Source organism: Podarcis vaucheri (genome assembly GCF_965113315.1).
Source record: "Podarcis vaucheri genome assembly, chromosome: 2".
Lineage (NCBI taxonomy): Eukaryota > Metazoa > Chordata > Lepidosauria > Squamata > Lacertidae > Podarcis > Podarcis vaucheri.
The window spans coordinates 48,653,298-48,668,676 of record NC_138760.1 but is presented as its reverse complement, the minus strand read 5'-3'; the positions used below and the strand labels follow the sequence as shown (position 1 = coordinate 48,668,676).

At 43.6% G+C, this 15,379-nt stretch overlaps 2 protein-coding genes across 7 annotated transcripts; one reads left to right on the top strand and one right to left on the bottom strand.

Moving 5' to 3' along the window:
* WDR83 (WD repeat domain 83) lies at positions 1–8,655 on the bottom strand. Of its 6 annotated transcripts, none has more exons than XM_082214764.1 (10): positions 8,559–8,655; positions 7,447–7,713; positions 6,411–6,531; positions 5,239–5,344; positions 4,167–4,215; positions 3,947–4,073; positions 2,901–2,968; positions 2,451–2,559; positions 1,692–1,806; positions 1–503 (listed from the first exon to the last, which is right to left on the bottom strand). In XM_082214764.1, exons 2-10 carry the CDS (start codon positions 7,547–7,549, stop codon positions 351–353), a joined length of 951 nt encoding a protein of 316 aa, XP_082070890.1. In that variant the 5' UTR covers positions 7,550–7,713; positions 8,559–8,655; the 3' UTR covers positions 1–350. The 6 variants fall into 6 exon arrangements, with proteins under 6 accessions (XP_082070890.1, XP_082070891.1, XP_082070888.1 ...); XM_082214765.1 differs by lacking the exon at positions 8,559–8,655 and adding an exon at positions 8,413–8,550; XM_082214762.1 differs by lacking the exon at positions 8,559–8,655 and adding an exon at positions 8,266–8,398.
* Positions 8,628–13,722, top strand: WDR83OS (WD repeat domain 83 opposite strand). The gene is made up of 4 exons (XM_082214784.1): positions 8,628–8,767; positions 9,829–9,934; positions 11,765–11,862; positions 13,507–13,722. The coding sequence occupies exons 1-4, from the start codon at positions 8,718–8,720 to the stop codon at positions 13,571–13,573; spliced, it is 321 nt and encodes a 106-aa protein (XP_082070910.1). The 5' UTR covers positions 8,628–8,717; the 3' UTR covers positions 13,574–13,722.
* The last annotated feature ends 1,657 nt before the right edge of the window (positions 13,723–15,379 follow it).

Here is a 15,379-nt window from a genome sequence, read left to right as displayed (position 1 = left end):
TTCTGAAAAACAACTTAATTTTACTTAGTTTTCAGTAAAACAATACAGTCTTTTGGGGGGCGGGGAAGGAGAACAATCAACTCTGGTATTAATGTTGAAAGATGAGAGTACTTATAAAACAGAAACCTGCTGATGGTTGAGGAAGAGAGACTAACATGACCATCCCTCTGGAAACTGGTACGGAACTGAGAGATTGTAATTAAGTGTCACAAGCACCAGTTGCAAAGTGTGATTCCAAAGAGCAGGGGAGTCCAGTGTTGCACACCCTCCCGAATGCATGAAGTGAAGTATGGCTGAGAGTTCCATCTCCTTGCAGCTTCGGTCCTCCACTCAAGCCAGGACAGGGACCATCAGGCTGATTCCCCTTCCTCGGCCACGTATGACTCCTCCCTCCAAAACTGCACACGGCCCTCTGCAGCAGTGAGCAAGCAAGACTCAGTTGGGTGGAAGGACAGAGACTGAACTGCAGTCTTGCTCACAGGCAAGCTCAGGGCAAGGGACCCCTGTGAAGAGGACAGAGAAGAATAACGAAGATAAGGGTAGAGATAACATGTACTCCTAACACTTGGGCAGCTAGACATGGGCTGGAGTTCAGAATTGCATCTGCTTTTCAAGCACCACCTCTTGTGCTGAATGATCAATATGAGAAAGAGACAGTCCAAGTTCAAGAGAGGAAAGAGAAGAAATGCCTTGCAGTGGAAAGCATGCAAACTCTACCTGATCCTCAGTGGTCATGAGGAAGCAAATGTTATTTACACCAGAGATTTAAAATCTTGCATTTAGCTTAGAACCAATACAGTTGCATCAAAAGCGCTTCCTCCCTTAAACTTCAGATATGTGATACTGGTCTACGTAACACTTTAACTCAGATATTTTCAATCTTTTTGAGTCCGTGGCTCCCTTGACCAACTGCATTCTTTCTGTGGCACCTCTGTGGGGCTCAGGAGCCCAGTTATGTCACCCCTTGCCTGCCAAGCTGGCAGCTTTTCACCCTTTTTCAAACACCCTTGTGGAGTGTTCCCTCAGCCTCCTTTCCAATCCACTCTCCTTGGGAGTCCTCTGGGCAGCCGCAGCTGCTTCCCCTGGTCTCTGAGTGGCCCCCTTGATCCTCCCTGACCAGCCCCAGAGGCACCATTCACCTAGGGAGCTTGTAGCCAGGGCCGCTGCAATAAATAACTCTGCAAGCCTTTGGAAGGCAGAGATGCAAGAGGGCACCGGAGGGAGGGAGGGAAGGAAAGAAAGAGGGACAGAGGCCACTGTTGCCCACGGCACCGCTGACCATCATTCAAAGCACCCCAGGGTGCCACGGCACACTGGCTGAAAACCACTGCTTTAACTGTTCGTTTAACACATAGATTGGAAAATGCTATGTATTAATTTCTCTGCCTATGGTCTTAGTGGTCATATTCAGACAACTAGGTCATACAAAAAAAGCTACGATTACTGTCAGCAGTTAAGGCACTGAGTTAAAGTCTCTGCTGACCACCAACAATTTGGAGAGAAGGTTTCATGCTTTGTTGTCCAAGATTAAATGCTGCCTTATCCAACCAAACGGAATTCAAGCCCCCCAAACTACACCCCCGCACACACACACACACACAGTATCTGTGGCTCAACTCCCATGAAGCACTGGTAAGTCACAGGACCGCCCAAGAAAAAATCTCTCCATTTCCCCAGGTCATTCTGCTCACCTCCACCAGGTCCCAGAAGTACACCTTCCCATCCTCAGAGCAGCTCCCGACATGAGTGTCCCTCTCGCTCATGCAGCAGTCCATCTTATAGGTTACATTCTTGTGGCCTGTATACCTAGGGGTGTCATTGGGGGAGGAAATGGGATGAGAAAGAGTAGAATATTTCTGCTTTTCTCAGTCAGGCTTTCCCCCATAAGTCCACCTATGGTTGTTACTAGTCCCTGACAAGGCAGAGGGAGGATAACAAAAGCCCAGCATCAGCAGAGTTCAAGGCAGACTGACTGTGGCTCTGATTCAATGTACAGTGGTACCTCGCAAGACGAATGCCTTGCAAGACGAAAAACTCGCAAGACGAAAGAGTTTTTCGTTTTTGAGTTGCTTCGCAAGACGAATTTCCCTATGGGCTTGCTTCGCAAGACGAAAATGTCTTGCAAGTTTGTTTCCTTTTTCCTATGGGAAACCGTTTCAGTGCATTCCTATGGGAAACCGTGCTTCGCAAGACGAAAAATTCGCAAGACGAAAAACTCACAGAATGAATTAATTTCATCTTGCGAGGCACCACTGTATAAAGATCTGTATTGCACAAATTTCTCTAGTCCTCTAGGTTCTTTTACATGGAAACACTCATACACTTAAACACTGGATTGGCTGCACCCAAATGCTGAAGAACAGTCACTCTTTAGAGCTGCTATTGTCTGTCGACAACAGGGTGGGGTAGGGCAAGCTTTAATGACAGGACTAAATAACTGCATTGCTTACTCTCCTAGTAGTTCACCCGTATCCTTGTCCAGCAAACGCAGAGTAGAATCCAAGCTAGCAGCCAGGGTACATTGCCCATCTTTGCTGAAACACACGCAGGTGATGGGACCTATAATGAAAATAGTGTTGGGTTTGATTGCATCAAGAAACAAAAAAGTGCAAGATTCTGGGCAATCCCCATCAGAACTTGTTCTTAGGAGCTGCTTCAGGAAGGAAGGAAGGAATAGTAGCTTGCAGAGATCAAGTCTACCCACTGCCTAGAATGAGTCAGTGTCGGACATGATACAAGATGTGGCAGGTCCCTTCAGTTTGGACCTGAGGGGCATCTGCTAAAGAGAAGAGGCAGGGGAATACAGGTGAGGGAGGCAAAGGAAATGCAACAGGAACCATCACCCTGAAAATTGTCTCTCATCATACCAAATTGTCAATAAGTCTGTAAGCAACACTCACTTCCAATGTAATCTGAGTAGAGCTCCCCAGCACGGAGGTCATAGCGACGGACACGCCCATCCACAGAACTGAAAAATAAAGGGGCAGTGGAAATTAGCTGGCAGCAGGAAGGTGGCACTCAGCAGGCACATTGGCAGAAGACCCTGAGGTTTCAAAGGGTGCCCTTTCAACATTCCTGGTTTTCAAACCATGGAACTCAAGTTGTGGGACAGGATTCCCTATACACCTGCATTCTTTTGAAACTAACTTTCTCCCTTTTGGAGCAAACACTGAAAATATTTCTTCGTTTCTGATGAAAGTTTAGAAATGAGAGGATACTACACAGTATGGATCTACACAGCTGTGTGACTTTAGGATTGGGCTTTTTATTAGTCCAAAAAGAATCTGATCAATTGGTCAGACAAGTATGTCAAATGCTGGTAATGCAAAACACCAGCTTTATAAGAACAGCATAGAATATAATGTTAAAAAGTTTTATATTTATAATAATTAAGGTAAAGGTACCCCTGCCCGTACGGGCCAGTCTTGACAGACTCTAGGGTTGTGCGCTCATCTCACTCTAGAGGCCGGGAGCCAGCGCTGTCTGCAGACACTTCCGGGTCACGTGGCCAGCGTGACGAAGCTGCTCTGGCGAACCGGCACCAGAGCAGCACACGGAACGCTGTTTACCTTCCCGCTATAAAGTGGTACCTATTTATCTACTTGCACTTAAGGGTGCTTTCGAACTGCTAGGTGGGCAGGAGCTGGGACCGAACGATGGGAGCTCACCCCGCCGCAGGGATTCGAACCGCCGACCATGCAATCGGCAAGTCCTAATAATTATAAATAACAAAACAATGTCAGTGGCCACACACTGTATTTTGGAATGTGATTGCGGCCATCGGGCTTCCTGAGTCTGCTTCCTTCAATCCATTGCAGATGAGTAGAGGGGTGAAACACACCTGGATGGGTCGGGAAGCCCTTAACAGATCCCAAGGTCCAGCATGGACTTCGCTTGGCAGGGAATTTGCCCTCTCCAGCTCTAACTTCACTCCACCTTTCCTTACCCTGTAAGGATTTCATGGTCTGACACCTTCAGACTGGAAATGCCATCCTTGGCCTCATCAAGGATTTGGATGGGATCTGGTCTGCGTGACCGGCAATCCCAGCAGCGGACACTGGAGTCAATAGCACCTGCAAGAGAGCAAAGATGTATATTGAGTAGAGCCTAAAATGAGTTCTCTGGGATTAACAGTGAAGCAGAGTGAGAAGGAAAGTATTCCTTACCTGAAAGGATCACAGTTGCCTCTTCATTGAACTGGACACAGTTTACTTTCTGCCAGGTGAGGATAGAGAGAAGAGAATGAGAAAAGCAATGACTATTGTCCGACTGGTTTAACAGATTCAAGCATAGAAGGATTACATTCTCTGTTCCCATTCCTGCCACATTTCTACACAAAGTACCTCAACTCTTTGAACTTCTACAGAGCTCTCTCTTCATTACTATTTCCACCCCACAAGCCAAACATCCAATGTAGTTTTGTAGCCAGCATGCAATATTTTGACACTTCTCATAAACTTCCTCCTACTGTAGTATCTAATGTGTCAATAGTATTTTCTACCGCATAGGTTTTTAGATGCCAAATAGACAAAACTGCAGACATTATCCAGTCACTGTGAGGCAGGACACATTTCTACCATCATCCTCCAGTGGAAGCTCAAAAGAATTCACCTTCTTATGTGCATAAAGCTGGATATTTGAATCATGTGCAGAAAAGGGCGAGCAAAATGGATCAGGTGGGTGAAGAAACTCGCCTATGCAGAAAGATTGCAGTATTTGGTGCTTTTTAGTTTAGGAAAAAAGGTGAGTAAGTAGGATGCACAGACATGATAGAAGTATATAAAATTATACAGGGTACAGAAAAAGTGGACACAGACCTTTTCTCCCTGTCATATAGCATTATAACCTGGGGTGATCCAATGAAACTGGTGGAAGATTCAGGACAGTCAAAAGGAAGGATTTCTTAACACAGCACATAGTTAAACTATGGAATTCGCTGCCACAAGATGTGGCAATGACAACCAACATAAATGGCTTAGAAAGGGAATTGAACAAAGTAATGGAGGATAAAGCAATCAATGGCTACTAGTCATGATAGCTATACATTACAGTCTTCCAAAATCAGAGGCAGCACGATTTTGAGTACTGGCCACTGAGAAACAAAAGCTCTCATACCCAGCTTGTGAGATTTGAGATTGGTCACTGTGGCGAAAAGGATGCTAGACTAGATTGGTCTGATCCAGGGAAGTTACTCTGTTCCATTTTCTTGGAAGCGACAAAGGACAGAAGAGGTCTTACCCCTGCATGGCCACGGAACTTGCGAATCACTTGACCTGTGGCAACATCCCACAACACTACTGTCTTGTCCGCACCACATGAACAAAGCTGGCTGTTATCAAATGATCTGCAGAGTGGATGGAGACAGATAATGATGGGGAAAGCATCCTGATTGCTTCCTGTATGTGCAACTCCCTGAATTATTGTATTCTTACTGTATTAAGAATGTCAGATATAATTTTTCAAAAGCTAAGTTTCAAACCTTAGGACATTAAAGATGGGTTCAAATGTATGGAGCAGGGACTGAATAGGATATCCTTTTATCACTGGCTGGGTAGTGGGACAGTATTACTATGCTATTCACAGGTTTTCTCCCAACAGCTAGCAAGTTCAAATTTTGCAAATTAAGACAATTCATTTAAATTGGTTTAATATACAACTGATAGCTTCATGGAGAAATTTATTTTTCTTTCTTTCTGGAATGTAAAAATTTTATTCATCCATCTTTTTCTTTTGATCATGAATTTTATAAATAATTTGTTTTCCAGCTCTATTGTATAACATTAAAAGTTAAATTTATGCAACACAGGCAGGTCAGAGGATTTAATTTGTTTACCAAGCAATTTTTAAAACTCTACTTTTCCCTGCTCACAACTCCAGTAGAAAAGTAGACGAGGCATAGACCACAAAAGTTCTGACCAGTGACCCACCTGCTTTCCAGCCAGTTTTTATTATTATTGATTGATTTTATATACAGTGGTACCTTGGTTTACAACCATAATCTTTTCCAGAGGTCCGTTTGTAAACCAAAACAGGTTGTAACCTAAGGCGCGCTTTCGCCAATGGGGCCTCCAAAAAAAAAATTTGTTCATAATCCAAAAGAAATGGGTTGTAATCCCAAAAAAAAGGATGCAAACCGGGACACGCACTTCTGGGTTTGACGTGTTTGTAATCCAAAACGTATGCAAACCAGGGTACTACTGTACTACCCTATACCTGGAGGTCTTAGGGTGGTTCACAGAACAAAGTCAAAATATAAAACCACAATATATATAATCAAAATAAAAACAACCCAATAACCACCCCAAAAAAGAGCCACATTTTAAAAGGGCATACCATCTCAAAATTACTGGTGGTATTTCACCACAAAATCTCTTTTTCCAAAAGAGTGGCTCCCTCTCCCCAGTTCTTACCCTGCTGCATCCAGAACCTCATAGCCATGGCCACTGTAAGTCTTAAGGAGAGTGCCTTTGAGGGGGTTCCAGAGCTTAAGTGATTTATCACTGCCACAGGTGAGACAATAATTTCCATCCACTGCAGGGGGGGGGTGGGAGAGGAAAAACTCATTGAACAATATCCAATGCAACACTCTTCAACAGTGTTCCTGACAGATTTGCCTTTCCTATTTTCTGCATGTGCTATACAGGTTCCACTATTCCTGCTGCAGTCACAAATTTTCTCCCTGAGCAAGAAACCTATAACCACGGTATAGACACCTTCCCCCAATCATTATTTTCTTTAGCTTGTGAATCACTAATTATCATATTCAACATAGCACTAAGCTGAATGTTCCATCAGTGCAAGGATTTCCTCTTGAGCAATGGAACATTCTCTCTCTCCCTTCTCCCCATCCCCCACTCTAAATCTGTTCTGGGTTTCCCCCACCCCAACCCTCCAGAGCGGATTTGGGGATGGCACAGGGCATACAGTGTAGAAGAAGGGAAAATCCCACTGTGCTAGTGTTAATCCTTGCACTAGCACAAACCCTTAGTTGAACACTGCCCTAATACTTTATACATTGCATTGCTATTCAGCTCCAACTTTTGGGTTTTCCCCCTTTGCACTTTTCTATGTATATGTACCAGGTAACTGAGGATTGCACTTCATGCATCTGATGAATGTTGTTTTCAAAGACTTATACCATAATAAAATTTGTTGTTCTTTAAGGCAAAAGAGAAGCTGTGACCCTCCAGCTGTTACTGAATTCCAACTCCCACCAGCCCCAGCCAACAATCAGGGATGATGGGAGTTGTAGTCCAGGAACATCCAGAAGGTCACAGCATCTCCACACCTGCATTAACTAAGGCGTCACAAGACTCCTTGCTGGTTTAACTGCAACAGGCTACCACAACTTCACCTCTAAAAATTGTAAATCACACACTAGACTCTGCTTTGTTTCTCTGGTTCTAAAAATTCAACACCATGTTATATGATCAAGGATATACTCACCATTGAACCTCACTGCCCTGACAGCTCCCTGTTTACATTCCAGTGTGCCCAGAAGTTTCTTTGGCAACTCAGGCTTCTTCAGTTTTGGCTCTGGAAAGGCCATGATGAAGACAAGCAAGCGTGCTATATGGGGATTCTTCTATACTGGATGCAACAGCTGTAACTTGACAGCAAATTCTCAAGTACTACAAAAACCCCAAAGTGAATTGATGTGATGTGTTAGGATTGCCTTGCATCTGGGATTTTTCTTCCATTTGGAATACCACCCTATTACAAAACGACACAGGCATAGGGAGAAATCAGGTCCCAGCTGCAACAGCTACTCAAGCTACCAGTTTCCTCACAATGGTAAAGACCATTTTTTTTCTCCAGAAAGGAAAATTGGCAAAGGCAAATCACCTATGTCATGCAGCCTTGCTTATCTTATTTTACAAGTTTCTATCAACCCTCTAGAAATCCGTCTCTTTCCAAACCAGTTAAATGTTATCTTTACATAGCAAACCCTGTAGCACATATACAGTTCTTTAAACTTGCAGAGAACCACCAGACAACTCTCTCTACTACTCCCTGATGCTCTTCTCAATCTAACTTTCCTCCTATGGTAGCCATTTTTGAGAAATGCTGCATTATCCTTTACAGTGCCTTGCCTATATAGCTTGATTTACCTATTTTCTTAAATTTATATGCCGCCTTTCTTCTACATGTGGTTCCGGGGCAGTCACTGAACAGACCCAAACCTGCTTCGTTTCAGCCATGTCCCTTCAGACCCCAACCAGGAATCAAACATGCGCAGACTTCCCATTCGGAAGGATACTCAACATGACTGAAAAACGACTTAGCACCTCTTATAGCTTCCCCCAAACGTTTAACTGCCAATTGAAAACCAGATTTTATTATGGGAAGGAGGAAGATTGAATGAGGGACACGGCGCAGCCCTCCAATTCGCTCCCCTTGGTGCACAGCTACCTCATCTTTAGTTCCGCCCATTCGCAGCGTGGATTTCCCCACCCTGGCAGGAAAAAAACCCCCGAAGGTTCTCTATTCCTTCCCTCAGTTGAACAACCCATAGCATCTCCCCACAGAAGATTAATCCGCTAAAGCCTCCTCAGTACCGCGGCCTCGGGAATGACCGGAACGAGAAGGCTTGAACTCTCAGGTGTTACACTCTTAGTTGTCCCCCTTGCGCCACTGAAAGGAAGCGGAAGTTGGTGTGGCGGCGGCGGCGACCGGGGGGGGGGGCGCCGCTCGGAGTTAGCCAAAGGCGGTGCACGATGGCCGGTAACAACGTAATGGACCCGCGGCGGCCAAATCGCGTTCTCAGGTCAGCGGCGGGAGGCCGTGGGGGCGGGTGAGCTGCCCGGGCAAAGCCACGGAGAGGGCGCGAGTTGGGCGACCTTTGGCACGGAAAGATTGAGCCGAGGGAGTGGCGTGTGATGCGGAAGGGGGCGCTGAGACGTCACCCCTCGCTATAGCGCGGGACGGGCATGGGGTCGCCATGGCAACGCAAGGCGGAGGGCGAGAGAGAGAGGCGGCCTTTCCAAATAGCCACCAGACTGGGCAATAGGGGAAACTTTTCATGGGGGAAACTGCAGCAGAGGGAGACTCAGGGACAGAGATGGCTAATGGCGGTTGACTGGTGATTATCAAAATGTGCCCCAACTGCAAGTCCTGGTTGAAAGAGAATAGTGTGGACTGGCGTGTGCTGTCACTTAGCTAGAAAACTTCCCCATCACATATCCATCACTTTTTTTAAAAGGACACATGAACATGCCAGAAACACAGGGCAGTTACACCTTTTTTTTATAAAACAAAGTTTTTAAAAGTTTACAAAATAGTATTAGCAGCTTGTGATGCTGGTCACTAATGATTTCATGGATATATAGAAAGCACTCATCCTTGCAACATACAGAAGAAGTACAATATATAATTTTCACAACAAATTCATGTAATATGAGTGCTTGGAAAATCCAGAAAGATGTGACTGAGTAACCTTTAGGAGAGATGTTTTTCCTGAACTGTGAGAGAACAATTTTGGAGACTGGCACCATTTCTTTTTCCACAGACACTAGAGCAGGTTCAGAGAATGTCTGGCCTCCAGATGTTACATAAATATGACTCCCTTTATCCCTGGCCATTGGCCATGTTTGCTGGAGCTGATAGGAGCTGTACTTCAGCAACATGTGGAGGACTAAAGGTTCCCCACACCTAAACAACTTTAGGCATATTGGCTTGAAGCTGCACAAAGCCTTATTAGCAGCAGAGAAACTCCCATTGATGTCTTACTCCTTATTTTGATATGGTGGTGGATAAAGCAAATGTTTTATTTTCAAGCATAATTTAAAATGTTTTCTTTCCACCATAATGGGACTTTTTACTTTATAGATACAAACCTCCATCCACAGAGAATAACCCTACCCTGGAAGACCCCACACCAGACTACATGAATCTACTGGGAATGATTTTCAGTATGTGTGGCTTGATGCTGAAGGTGAGTATTGCAGTGCTTGGCCTTTTGACTTCAGGACATGCAGAACACTAGCTGAGCAAATTAAGCACAAGATTCTACCAGCTGCTTGTTATCTTGTAATTATTACACTGCTGTTGGATTGTATAATTTTGAAAATCATATAATCTCTGGAAGGTAATCTGTCATCAACAACCCCAGGTTAGTTTAATGTGCCTAACAGATCTTATTCTAGTAGTTAATGACACAGCCTCTTTTCCTTCTTTCTGTCGGATTAACTGCATAATATTCCTGTGCTTAAACCTTCCCTATTTCCCTGCTATTTTAGTCTCTCCAAGGAATGCTACCCAACTGCTAAACAATTATTCACAATAGTCAGATAAGAGAATAGTGCACAGATGATGAACATTTATTATGCCCCCAAAGGATGATCAATCAGTTGAATGTTGAGAGTAAATAATGATTTTATGATGCTTCAATTCATGTTAGCTATGGAGTCTAATTTGCAATTACTTATAAAGATCTCTGAGTCAGAGTGCTTCACTTTTCTTCTAGATAAGAGAGGTAATAACACCTGTCAATTGTAGTAGGAGTCTGAAATGATATCAAGTGATTGAACAATGGCATTAGTTAATAATTGTAATAAGTATTACAATAATACAATTGTAATAATTGTAACAATTACAATGTTATTCAACCATAAACTCCAAATTACAGCATCCATTTAAGTATATGATATGTCAAATCTATGCTAATATTAACAGATGCTTATAGTTCATCCAGAAAAGGATGAAATCTTATGACAATGTATATACATATTATATTAATTTAAAGAGCATTTTATTTTTCATTAAGACTTTTACGAATGATAGCATTTAATGAAAAAATTACAGAAAGACTTACTCTGTAACAATATATTGAGATCTGTATGGTAATATCTGTCTTTGAACCTTAAAAATGGCCAGTAAATGAGTTAAATTTCCATTTGATTGTGTTTACTAACAAAACGTTGAACTAAAGCAGGGCTAGGCCAGATGCGGCCCTGTCGTCTTCTCAATCCAGCCCATGGACGGTCCAGGAATCAGCATGTTTTTACATGAGTAGAATGTGTGCTTTTATTTAAAATGCATCTCTGGGTTATTTGTGGGGCATAGGAATTCTTTCGTTTTTGTGTTGTTGTTTTCAAAATATAGTCCAGCCCACCACATGGTCTGAGGGATGGTGGAACAGCCCATGGCTGAAAAAGGTTACTTATCCCTTTCTTGTATTTTGCACAGTTCCAATTCACAACTAACATTGGCTGTTCTGACACAAAATTACAAAAGCTGGCTCTTTCATAGTTAGTTTTGAGTTTATATTATATAGGTGAACACTCTAGATATTTGAAATTCCCATGGACAATTTGCTATCATTTGAGAGGTCTGAATTTGTTAATATGACTTTCATAGTTCCCTGGAAATCAAATATATTTTATTATTTGTGTGTCCATTTACTTTGAATGAGCTTCATCTAGCAAAATATATCCATCTTTAAAACTGAAGACAACTCCACAAGGGCAAGGGTCATAAGCTCAGTAACAGAACTTCTACTTTGCTCCCAAGTTCCATCCCTGGCATCCCTGAGGTAAGGATCGGAGTGTCCCCTACCTGAAACCCTGGAGAGCCATTGTCAATCATTGTAGACAATACTGAGCTAGATGGAACAATAGTCTGACTCACCGTAAGGAAGTTTCCTGTGAAGAAACAAAGCAGAGTGCTTATCATGGTTTTACACTTTTACTAAGGAATAAATAGTATTGCTTAATCCTTCAGACTTCATTAAAGCTTTCACTACATTACTCTATGTTGTTTGCAGCTAAAGTGGTGTGCCTGGATTGCTGTCTACTGTTCATTCATCAGCTTTGCCAACTCTCGGAGTTCAGAAGATACCAAACAGATGATGAGCAGCTTCATGTGAGTCAGGTTCTTTTACTTCTTTCAGCCTTTCATTGAGTCCTGTGTTAATTTCTTACTGCTGCCAAGTCTACTTTGAGACAAGAGGCACACAGCTGCTTTCCCTTTGCCACAAACAGTATGCAGTTGCACATGGAAAGTTAAGGGTACAGCACTTGTGTGGAAACGTCAACCAGCATCTCTTGCCAGGAAACTAGGTGCTGGTTTTAACCTTTAAAGCCCTATACGGCCTAGGACCTTCATACCTACGGGACCGCCTCTCCTGGTATGTCCCACAGAGAAATTTACGGTCTGCAAATAAAAACACCCTAAAGATCCCAGGCCTCAGAGAGGTTAGGCTGGCCTCAACTAGAGCCAGGGCCTTCTCGGCCGCGGCTCCAATCTGGTGGAACGCTCTGTCACAAGAGACTAGGGCCCTGCAGGACCTGACATCCTTCCGCAGGGCCTGCAAGACAGAGCTGTTCCACCAGGCCTTTTGTCAGGGCGCAGCCTGACCCCCTCCTCTGGCAATCTGCACAAAATTTTGCTTGATGGTTGCCATTAATTTTATTTTAATTTGATTTAATTAATTTTATAATGAATGTTTTAGAATGTTGAACTATTTTGATTGTTGTTAGCCGCCCTGAGCCCAGCTTCGGCTGGGGAGGGCGGGATATAAATAAAATTTATTATTATTATTATTATTATTATTATTATTATTATTAAGCTCAAGGCAAGCCCCACCTTGAGGATCCCTCCATTGGAATGGAAATGAGTGGCCTGGCACCTTGATGCACCCACGATGCAGCTCCTGGGTGTCACTAATCCAATCTTCCCCATGCCCAAATCCAGTCTGGGCTAATTTCTCTATTTATATTTAATCTACCACACTGATAATTTCTCTTTTGCTGCTTGTCTCAGCAGATTAATCATTGGTAACAATACTTCTTCCTTTTCCTCCTAATCTATTCAACCTCATTTTGGGGTAGCCTTAATCATTCAGACCTTGGAATAACGTATTCACAGATAAATGTTTATTCTGCCTTTTTCTTAATAAGTTCCATTCTTTCTGATTAAGTCATTTACTTCCCAGAAACCTTGAAGTGTTGCTTCACTAGCCAGACTAGGGCTGTGGGGCTGGGGCTCTCCAGATGTTGGGTTCTAAGCCACATCAGCCCCAGCCAGCATGGCTAGTAGTCAGGGATGTTTATAAAGTCGTAGCCCTCCAGATATTGATAGACTAGGGGCTCCACATCCCTGATCCCAAGGATCCTAATGTGCATGCTAGCTCACTTTAATATGGCTATGGTGCTAATTTTCTGAGCCAGCTCTATCTGTGGCTAGCTGTTCGTTCTTTGGGAATTGGGCTAGCGGCTGCAGCAGAAAGAGGTTCCCCTTGTATCAGACTCATTCCCCAATCCTCCATTGTCTCTGAGGGATGCACACACAGGACACACAATCAAGTTCAAACCCAAGTCAAATACACAGTTCCCAAGCAAGCTTAGTAACACATCCCATATAAGCTTTTTAATTTGAATACACTGAACACACTCAGATTCTTTGGTCACATTTGTAATTCATTCTGTTGACATTACTATTTGCATTGCTATTATTAGTGTAATATTAACGTTCCTGCCCTGATTATAACTCCTGTCTTCTTTCCAGGTTGTCTATCTCGGCTGTAGTGATGTCCTATCTGCAAAACCCACAACCCATGTCTCCTCCTTGGTGAAAGGTTATTGCCTCTCTTCAGAGCTCCTCTTGCAAAGCAGAGGTGCACGCCCTCAACAGAGAGGACTATTTTCTCCGGCAATGCAGATCCATTTGCACATGTCTTGGGAGTACTCATTTTGCTGCATTAATAAAGTGATGGTTATTAGAGATGCTTTGGCTACATTGCCAACTTGGCTTAGTGTGTTAATACGTAATGCATTTCACTTGAGCTGTAGTTTAGTTCTTAGCCAACCAAACATCTACAGTGTGCTCTGACTGTACTTCCTGTACTGTTCGGGTTTTCTGCCCAGTTAAAAAAGGAAATACTCCTATTCAGAATAACAACGTCCTCAAATTTTACAAACCAATTAAAAGAAGCACCTGCTTTTAGAATCAAGTACTGAAGCCAATTAGCGTACCACAGAAACCATCTCTTGGGAAACTCATTTGTGCACATATCTCTGTACTGCTAGGTAACTTCCCACTGTAAGCTGTAATCAGAGCAGGAGTGCTGTACAGTAAAGGCATTTCATCAGACAACTTCCCACATCTAGCCCTGTATTCTGAAGGTGTCCGAGGCAGCAACCTTGCTCAATATTGATTTTATGTTAAAATCTTTGGATTTATTTGCAGCAGTTTTACCATGCTGAAAAAGGGGGGGGGGGACAACTGAAAAAAGTGCATTGAGCAGCTTGCACCTGTTTGTATATGTGTATTTTTGCACATACAATGAATGTGATTCAACAAAGGATTTAAAACAATAACAAAGGATTGTTTTATGCAATGCATATTTTGTGGGTGACTAGTCAGATTTGTACTAGAGTTTGAGTTTAGAATGAGGTGGCAGCAGTAGATGAATGATTTTGCACTATTAAGTCTAGTATTACCTTTTACATAAAACAAGAACAATCAAACAGCAAGGGAAAGACTGCAGCATTATTCTTCTCGTTTGCTTTAAGGCTCTTTGGCTAAGTGCCAGGGAATGGGATGCAGCTGTTGATTCAGGCGCTCTCTTCCCCCTCCCCATTTTTTTTCTAGGCTTTCTGCCTTCCAGACAAATCCTCCTGCATATCTTTGTGAGGAGGGAGGACGCTTGACTGGCCTGGGGGGTGGTAGAGCTGCAATACCAAGCAAGAGGGGCTGCGCTCCCAGACTGGGAGGGAATCCAGCCTGGGAGGGCCTGTTGTAGGGAGCTGGGATCACAGGAGAATTTGAAGGGGCTGTCAGTCATGGGAAACGGGGAAAGGTTTGCTTAGTTTATATTTGTGCCGCTGCACAAAGGATGGAAAGGCCCTCGGGTAAGTATCTTAGGACAGATGCCCTTGCGATCACTTTAAATTGATAAAAAGTTGTGGTTGGTCACGTATTTTAACTGGCTTTGCTAATATCACCGAATCGTGCCAGGCAAAAATTAAGCAAGCGAAGCTTTCTCTAGCATGGCAGAAAAAGCTTCGCCTGCTTCAATTCCGTACTGCGGTTTAGAGCACAAAAGCAGGAGTGGTACACGCAGCAACAAAAGGCAGCGACTTCAGATTAGCCAACTGAAATTACCCTCGCCAATCTCCCCGCTCCGTGCTATCTATCTTCGACGCGTTGGAGGAAATTCTAGCGTGGTACGGAGCCGGGGGGACTGGCAGGCAAGCTTACTCAGAAGCAAGAGGGTGTGAGCCGGGGGGGGGGGAGAATGGGGTTTTCCTCTAAATCGCGTTGACCTGGGGCAGAACCCCTTTAGACCAGAAAGACGAGTGTGTTTGGGGAAGCGGGCGGGAAAAGATCGTGTGGATTCGTGAACTCCCGCCCACCGGCTTTGTTTTGAATATACATT